This window comes from Budorcas taxicolor, chromosome 5 (genome assembly GCF_023091745.1).
Source record: "Budorcas taxicolor isolate Tak-1 chromosome 5, Takin1.1, whole genome shotgun sequence".
Taxonomy (NCBI): Eukaryota; Metazoa; Chordata; class Mammalia; order Artiodactyla; family Bovidae; genus Budorcas; species Budorcas taxicolor.
Genome location: NC_068914.1, coordinates 102,982,020 through 102,992,006, shown reverse-complemented (window position 1 = coordinate 102,992,006; position 9,987 = coordinate 102,982,020). Strand labels below are relative to the sequence as shown.

General features: G+C 35.3%; 1 protein-coding gene and 1 pseudogene across 1 annotated transcript; both read right to left on the bottom strand.

Moving 5' to 3' along the window:
* On the bottom strand, nucleotides 1-945 carry LOC128047370 (olfactory receptor 6C3-like). Its single transcript, XM_052639530.1, has one exon. It carries the CDS (start codon nucleotides 943-945, stop codon nucleotides 1-3), a length of 945 nt encoding a protein of 314 aa, XP_052495490.1.
* Nucleotides 946-8,750: 7,805 nt separating this feature from the next.
* LOC128047268 (olfactory receptor 6C1-like) lies at nucleotides 8,751-9,689 on the bottom strand (annotated as a pseudogene).
* Between the last annotated feature and the right edge of the window lie 298 nt (nucleotides 9,690-9,987).

The window sequence follows — 9,987 nt, the reverse complement described above, 5'->3', positions numbered from 1 at the left end:
TCACTTGCATTTACTGGAGAAAAATATCATCTTTTGGATGGTCTCCTTGAAGGCTTGCTTCACTTGCTGGTTTCTCAATGAATATATAAATGGATTCATCATAGGAGGAACAGAAGTATTCATAATAGCGATTCCTTTGTTCAAGGATACCTTTTCTTTTGCTGAAGGGTTGGCATACATGAATATGCAGCTTCCATAAGAGATGGAAATGACAATCATGTGAGAGGAGCATGTAGAAAATGCCTTTTTTCTCTGACTGGCAGAAGGCAGTCTCAGAATGGTCTTGATGATGAACATGTAGGATAGAATTATTAATGCCAAAGTAAAAAGTAGAATCACTATCGCAGAGTAAAAACCAATCACTTCAAGGAGCCACGTGTCTGAGCAGGATAGTTGCAAGAGGGGGAAATAGTCACAAGTAAAGTGATCAATGATATTAGAACCACAGTAATCTAACTGGAGAAAAAGAATAACAGGTGGGAAGATATTTAAGAACCCTGCCAGCCAAGCACAAAAGACAAGCAGTACGCAGACTCTGTTGTTCATGATGGTTGTGTAATGCAGGGGTTTGCAGATAGCTACATAGCGATCATAGGACATAGCAGTTAGAAGATAAAACTCAGTGATACCCAAGAAAATGAAGAAAAACAGCTGAGCTGTACAATCATTGTATGAAATCGTTTTGTCCCTGGTGATAATTGTGCCCAGAAATCTAGGAATACAGACAGTTGTAAAGGAAATTTCTAATATAGAGAAGTTCCTGAGGAAAAAATACATAGGTGTCTGTAGATGGGAATCCACCAAGGTGAGAATGATGATGGTCAAATTTCCAGTGACACTTAATATATATGTGATGATTAAAAAGAGAAAAGTCACAATCTGAAGCTCTGGGTCATCTGATAGCCCCAGAAGAATGAATTCTGTGGGTCTTGTGTGGTTTTTCATTGCTGATCCTTTACCCCCCATTCAAACAGAAAATGAATGTGTCTCCTATAAGAAATAAAAGATCAAAATACATTTGAGGATAGAATACAAAGCTTTTAAAGTATTCTTCATGATGATAATGAATGAAATTTAAAAACATATTCACCTACAGAACTCTCTCCACTTTCCATTCAACTTTTCATTCTAGTAAGGAATATTAACTGAATCTCAATATTATTTTTTCTTCAAAAATATGTTAATATAGACTATGGATAAAATAAAACTCATATGATAACACTTATATAAGGCTTTTTTTCTCTAATAATTTTTAGTTGTTTTCAAGTTATTCTTTAAAATATTTAGCTTCCTTTGTAAAACATACAAAAATATTTTAATGATTCTTCTGCTTTCCTCAGTATTATAAAAACAAGTATAGTTTGCATTTTAATCTAAATAGAGAGTTTGAAAGTGTACACAGTTTATGTATGCCTACTTCCACATTTTATACTTCGCATAACTGAGGCCCACTTTGTTTAGGTGACTTTCACTAGCTTAAGGGACTAGTCAACATAGTAAAACTGTGGAAAATTCCTTAAAAGATGAGAATACCAGGCAATCTAACCTGCCTCCTGAGAAACGTATATGCAGGACAAGAAGCAACAGTAAGGACTAGACATGGAACAATGGACTGTTTCAAAACTGGGAAAGGAGTACTTCAAGGCTGTATATTATCACGTGCTGGTTAGTGTGTGTGTGTTTTAGTCACTCAGTCGTGTCTGACTCTGCAACCACATGGATTGTAGCCCACCAGGCTCCTCTGTCCATGGGATTTTCCAGGCAAGAATACTGGAGTGGGTTGTCATTTTCTTCTCCAGAGGATCCAGAGGATCTTCCCAATCCAGGGATCAAACCTGCATCTCCAGCATTGCAGACAGATTACCATCTGAGCCAGCAGGGAAGATTATCACCCTGCTTATTTAACTTATATGCAGAATGCATCATGCAAAATGCCAGGCTGGATGAATCACAGGCTGGAATAAAGATTGCTGGGAGAAATATCAATTGCCTCCACTATGCAGATAATACCACATTAATGGCAGAAAGTGAAGAGGAATAAATAGTCTCTTGATGAAGGTGAAAGAGAGCAGTGAAAAACCTGGCTTAAAACTCAACATTCAAAAAACTAAGATCATGGCATCTGGTCCCATCACTTCATGGCAAGTAGAAGGGGGGAAAATAGAAACAGTGGCAGATTTTCTTTTCTTGGTTCTAAAATCACTGCAGATGGTAACTGCAGCCGCAGAAACATCACCTTGCAGGCAAAGGTCCAGGCAGTCAAAGCTATGGTTTTCAAGTAGTCATGTACGGATGTGAGAGTTGGACCATAAAGAAGGCTTAGAGCCAAAGAATCAATTTCTTCGAACTGTGGTGCTAGAGAAGACTCTTGAGTCCTGGATAGCAAGGAGATGAAATCAGTCAATCCTAAAGGAAATCAACCCTGAATATTCACTGGAAAGACTGATGATGAAACTGAAGCTCCAATAATCTGGCCACCTGATGGGAAGAGCTGACTCACTTTAAAAGACCCTGATGCAGGGAAAGATTGAGGGCTGAGGAGAAGGCAAAAACAGAAGATGAGATACCTTCATAGCATCATCGACTCAGTGGACATGAGTTTGAGCAAACTCCGGGAGACATTGAAGAACAGCGAACACTGGCATGCTGCAGTTCATTGGTCACAAAGAGTCAGACACGACTAACCACCTGAGCAACAACCACACAACATAGTAATATCTCCCTTTAAAGTATGGGTGTTTACCCATGGGGATATTTTGTTGGCACTCTCTCCCAAATTACCTTTTTAAGTCTTTGGTTGATGCAATTCCTTCTTCCTTTCCTTATAAAAGACTAAAAGCACAAGAAAGGGTAACTTCTGCTACTAAAAGAAATAATTACCTAGACATAGTTTAGTTCATACAATGCACACTTGTTTTCTTTTGTTTTATAATTTTACTTTATTAAAAGAATAAGTAGATGGTGAAAATCTTTACTGGGAAGCAGATATTCCTTTTAATAGGGGATGTCATTTCTATAGTTTTATTCCTATAAGAGAAAACCATTCAACTTAAGAAAAACTAGTGAACAACTCAAGACTTACTGCTATGCTGCTTCTTTAGGACTCCATGAATAGTTTTCTTGTTAGTAAACCACCATTTCTCTTTAATAACAAAAATTTCCTAAATTCACAACTGCATATGCAAATAATACTTTAAAACACATAATTGAGATGTAATAATATGCATTAACCTAAATAATAACAAATTTTACTTACTTCCTGGTTTTTCTTGACTTAGTCTCAAATTTTATGGTCTGATCACTTCAATGATTATATAATTTCAGAGTTGATGAAGTGAGTTAGCAATTTATTTGGTTTCTATAGAACTCTGAAAACAAATATGGTGAATTAACTCTGCAATGGCTCTCAAGGATTATATTCTCACTGTGGTTCAACTGGTAATATTTGACCACAACAGCCTTCATTCCTGATACTGCAAAATTTGGGGCACATTTCACTATACTGCAACTCATAATTGCTATTTGTCTCTTATACAAGCTCTGTGTAAAAATTCAGTTGCACTGGCTGGGTTAATAAAACACTTCTTATATTTGCCCCTTTTCATATAATTAAAACACTACTTATTAAAAAATTTCTTTGTATTAATGCACAGATTTTAAATGATTTTTTTCTAATTATGTGATTATATATCCATGCAATTTGAGTAATATTTTTCTTAGGCTTCAGAGACCATTATATTTTCCTACAAATGCTGCTTTGAGAAAAATAGATTAGAAATTTCTTCTCCATGTAAGTCATACATATGGAATTGGATTTATCTTGTCTTTCCTGTTTTCTCAGGGGATTGTGTTAAATAAACAGAGGGCTGATGAGGCATTATTAAAAGATACAGGTGAATCAGTTTTGTAAGTATGAATAAGAAAATGTTTGGGCTTCCCTGGTGGTTCAGTGGTAAAGAATCCACTTGCCAATGCTGGAGACACGGGTTCGATCTCTGATGTGGGAGGGTCCCACATGCCACGGAGCAACTAAGACAGTATGCCACAAATGTTGAGCCTGTGCTCTAGAGCCTGGAAACCACAATTACTTAGTATATATGCTGCAACTACTGAAATCCCTGCCACCTACATCCTGTGCTCCACATGAGCAGAAGCCACAGCAATGAGAACCTCACACAACATAAGTAGAAGTAGCCCCCCCCCACACACACACACCCGTCTCAGCTAGAGAAAGCTGCTGCAGCCAAAAATTAATGAATAAGTAAAATTATTCTAAAAAAGAAAGTGTCAAAAACCAAAATGACTGAGGTAAATGAGGCAACTTCATAAACAACACATGATATTGAGTCTACAAAATTTTGATTTAGATTTGACTCTTTATTATTGTATTTGAAGAGTCCACACTTTTTCCCCAGTAAGTCTGGACTTTTCCTCAGGACAGTTACTGTGATTATTTTCCTTGAATTTTGACTTTGCATCATAGAAATTGGCAAACATGACAAAACAGTCCCTCACCTTCACCCCTGAGAGACAGTTGTTAAACATTTACTATTCTCTCATTTAGAACATCTGTCAGTCATGTGGTGGATACGCAATACATATTTCTGAGTGAATAAATACATTGAAATAATTTTGGCGTATAATCAATCTCCAGTACTAATAAAATCTTAAAAACTGATTGTTAAAGAATTTGAGAAACAAAATATGAAAAGAATCACTATTCAGATTTAAAAAATGTTAATTGCTCAGTTGTGTCCTACTCCTTGTGACCCCACGGACTGTGACCCACCAGGCTCTTCTGTCCATGGAATTATCAAGGCAAGAATCCTGGAGTGGGTTGCCAGTCCCTTCAAATATAAAGGCAAATCTCTCACCGTGGCAGATTTCAAGCTACAGTGCACAGCTGGGTCCTATGATGTGGTCCAGACAGGCTCCAGCACACCACTGTTGGGAGTGAACCAGTTCATCTACAAAGTGGACAAATATCCCTGCTTTCATGGAGTGAGGGATGTGAGAGAATGTAGACAGCAAGCATGAATGCAATTAACTAGTAAACTATGTAGTATTTCATATGCTAATTATTTTGAAATAGAAGAGAAAACTGAAATGCCTTGGAAGTGGGGGGCTAGTATAATTTTAAATAGTGTCAACGGGGTAGATTTTATTGAGGTGATATTTGGACAGAGATCTGAAGGAGGGATGGGTGCTAACCATGTGATTATCTGGGAGAAGAGACTTTCCATTTTAAGAAGCATGCAGTGTAAATACAGTAAGGTCCTAGAAGGAAAATCACGTTACTTGAAAAGAATGATTTGGGTTGTTTATTTTGTTTTCTCCTTTCTGATATTTTTTCAATTTTTGTGGAACTAGTTTCCTGGATAGAATCTCCAGGGAAGTGTTGAATAAAAACAGTTATAGTGGTCCTTCACATCTTATAACTGATTTTACAAAGACTACAGCTACTATTTAAAACATTAAAAATGATGTTTGCTGTAAACTTTAAATTTTGAATATTTTCAAGTATACACTAGGATAGAGAACTAACTGGAGAAATAGTTTCAAGTACAGATCAAGCAGATTCAATAAATATGAAGGCTATTTTCTATTGCTTTACCTGTTTTTTGAAAAGCTTTTAAATATTTTATTGTATTTTAAATCAGAACTTATACAGCATACTTTTTCTTATCTGTATATTTTCAGTATGAATCCCTAATATATATATATAACCCTGATGCAATTTCCAAGCTAGCTAAATTAGCAAAATGTCTTTGGTATCATTTATCACCTTGCACACACCTGTGCTATTTCATGCTCACTTGCTCAGCTGTGCTTGACTCTTTGAGACCCCATGGACTCTAGCCCACCAGGCTCCTCTGTTCATGGGATTTCCCAGGCAAGAACATTGGAGGAGGTTGCTGTTTCCTCTTTGAGGGGATCTTTCTGACCCAGAGACTGAACCCATGTCTCCTGAGCCTTCTGCATTGGCAGGAGGATTCTTTACCACTGAGCCACTGGGAACATATGCCTAGATACCCAGTTGTCTCAAAACATCATTTTTTGTTGACTTGTTTAAATTGGAGCCAGACAAGGAGCATGTAGCATATCTACTTGTGATGATTTATTTAGTCAGGTTACTTATGCTACTGAAATAATGTTCCATTCTGTTTTACTAAGAGACTTTAAAAAATCATGAATGGACATTGAATTTTATCAGAGGATATGCGATTTTCTTTTTCAATTTTTGTTTTCATTTTTAGTCTTTTAATGCAGCAAATTTCACAAATTTTCTAAAGATAAATTGTCTTCGAGATAAGGCACATATAAAATGAAATACTAATTTGATAGTTTATTTTAGTGCATTATCTCCTTATCTATGAGTCAAATTGCTGGTGACTTTATTTCCCACTTAATCTTTTGATATCATGAACATTATAAATGTCCAAAAATGAATATGAAATGTTTGCCTCATCTTTTTTCTGAAAATACTTTATAAGATTGTGCTCATTTACCTTCTTAACAATAAATAAAAAATAAATAATTTTGCTGTTAAATGTAAAATGCTTGTATCTTTATTGAATTTTCAAATTTTAGTCAAATTACTTTATATTAAATAAGAAATAATATAGTAGCCAATGTTTATGGAAAAGTCTAAAACAGAGGTGTGCAAACTGTGGTCCATGGGCAACAGTTGGTCCATCCCCTCTTTGTGCTAAAAGTTTAATTGGACACACCTGAGCACTTTCATTCGCACATTGTTTATGGCTTCACTTGTATTACAGAGGGGGGAAGAGTTGAGTAATTTCATCAGGGACGCTATGGTCTGCAAATCCCAAATTATTGATATAGTGCCCTTTAGACACAAATTCTGTTGACTTCTGATACTGATTATTAAAATGCTTATACTGATTGAAATCTTTATAATAACCACTAAAGAGTTTGTGTAGAATTATATAAACAGTCACATTATCTGATATCAGCATAAACTCCTTCATATCTTTTGTAATAATTTTACAGTTCTTTTAATTCTTGGAAATACAACTAGCTAATTTATGGTATATTTTTATTCAGATATAAAGAACCCACATCATCAATCAATTCTAAGCTTCAGTATTTTCAAATATTTCCAATTAACTGTAGAAATTATTGTTTCAACAAGAAGGTAGGAAATAGTAGCTCCATGACTCTTTCCAAACTGGAAAACTCTTTAGTATTGTTTAAAGTTGTTTTCTTTTTCAGCAAACTATGGCTCTAAATCTCTCAAATGAGTACAGTATCTGCATATCAGGAAGAATTTGACTCAATGAATTACAATTACAGTCTTTCTAGAAAAAATGGTTAGAAAATATAAGATGAGTTTGTGTAACATTCATATTATTTGAAATTTTGGCTTCATGGAAAAGCAAAAGAAAAAAAAATTACTTTAGTGCCAGAGACCAAGATCTTGGATAATCATCTTCCAAATTTGAATCAATACATTTTCAAATGCAATGCTACATTATATTGCTTAAAACAGAGTAAACATACAAATTTTTAACAAAATAAAAGCTAAAATTTATATACAGTAAAATTTTGCCTATGTTAGCATTTTTATCCCTATTAATTCTTTGTCATTTAATTAGGTAATTGAATGAATTATATGTGTACAGTATTAACTCAAAATAACCATTAATATGAGACAGTTGTAAAAAGTGTCAGCTATTGATTATTAAAAAAACCAGCTTGACATCAAGCATTAATTTAAATATACAACTGACTGTAGCAAATGTAGTCATATATAGTTTCCAATAGTATCTAATTCTTCAGAGTTTTATTAGAAATTGTTATGTTATATGTGTTAGAATTCCCAAAAAGAGGGACAATTTCACAGTTTTGTTGAAAGTATATATTCATAATTGTTCTCAAATTGATAAATTATATGGCAGAGAAGATTTTAAGATGGGTTATAAGAAAAGTTTTTTGATTGCTCAAGAAACCATAATTTCATTAATTTTTTAGTTGTGCTGTTTTTTACGCAGTTACTAAGTATGGAGAGAATAATATATGTAATACTCTAATAAGATGGTCAGACTATGTTCACGGTCTTGTATAGTAAATTAAAAATAGTGTTTAGCATGATTTGTTGTTTCCTGAATTTCTAGAAAGAAAGAAATCATAAAACACAGGTCTCTCTCACACATTCTTGTTCTGCTTCTTTCTGTCTGAATTTAATTTCCCAAGAAATATTGTGGAAGAAATGGGATTGTAAAAGTCTCAAAGAAGGAAATGGCAGTTTCATAGTTACGGAGTGGAATACACATGTGCAGCTGCACAATCATGCTTGGTCTTTGCAACAGCATGGTCTATAGCCCATCAGGATCCTCTGTTCATAGAATTTTCCAGGCAAGCATACTGGAGTGTGCTGCCATTTCCTACTCCATAGGATCTTCCCCACCCAAGGATTGAAGCTGTGTCTCTTGTGTCTCCTGTATTGGCAGGTGGATTCTTTACCCCTGGTGCCAACTGGGAAGCACAGAATGAAAAGCTGAGCCCAAAAGTAGGGAAGTGTATGAGAGAAGGATGGGAATATGAAGAGAAAAAAAAATGTATACAGTATGCTTGCAAAGCTGCTGTCAATGAAAATATGAGTAATGAAAAATAACTTCATGGAGACAATATGACTATTAATAGATTTTGAAAAGCTCTGAGTTTTATTTAATTGCATTTCATTATGCTTCTAATTTATGCCTCTAATAAATAAGACTTTTATTTTTTCATTTCCATGAGAAAAGTACATTCTTCCTTGCCATATCCATGAAGGCTTGCTTAACTTGCTAATTCCTTAAGGTATGGATAAATGGGTTTAGCATGGGGGCAACAGAGGTATTTAGCACAGCTACTCCCTCACTCAAAGAGACCCTGTCCTTTGCCGATGGATTCAGGTACATGAAAATGCAGCTTCCAAAAGAGATAGAGATGGCAATCATGTGGGAAGAACACGTGGAAAGGCCTTTGTCCTCTGAGTAGTAGAAGGGATCCTCAAAATTGTTCTGATGATATATGTGGAGGACAGAATTATTAATGCCAAAGTGAATATCAGAGTAAACACAGCACAAGAAAACACCATTATCTCTAGGAATTTGGTGTCTGAACAAGAAAGTTGTAAAGGGGGGGAAAATTACAAGTATAATTTCAATAACATTGGACCTGCAATAATCAAGCTGTAGGGAGAAGATGAGTAGTGGAAATGTGATCAAGAATGAAGCCAGTCAAGAAGCCAAGACAAGCAGTGTGCAGACTCTATGATTCATGATGGTCATGTAATGCAGCAGTTTTCAAATGGCTATATAATGGTCATAGGACATGGTAGCCAGAAGACAAAACTCAGTGACTCCAAAGAGAATGAAAAAATAAAAATAACTGAGCCATACAATCATTAAGAGAAATTGTTTTATCTCCTATAATAATGGTAGCCAGAAACCTGGATATAGTGACAGTTGTGAATGACACCTCTAATATGGAGAAATTCTGAGGAAAAAACACATGAGGGTTTGGAGGTGGACATCCAGCAGGGTCAGGATGATAATGGTCAGGTTCCCAGTGATGCTGAGCATGTAGATGATGAGCAGAAAGACAAAGATCACAACCTGAACTTGTGGGTCATCAGACAGTCCCAGGAGGATAAACTCTCTTATTTCCGTGTAGTTTTTCATTTTTTTTTTCTTCTTCTGAGTAACTTTCAGGAGAAAACAGAAACAGAAGAGCTGAAATAAAAGAGAATTATTCATAGACTAACTGGAATTTATTTGAGAGTGTTATGCCATACTGATCTAACTTGGGAGATCTTTGAAACAACAATAAAATATAACTCTCCTTAAAAACTCTACTGCAAAGCCACAGTCATCAAGACAGTATGGTACTGGCACAAAGACAGAAGTATAGATCAATGGAACAAAATAGAAAGCCCAGAGATAAATCCACGCACCTATGGACACCTTATCTTTGACAAAG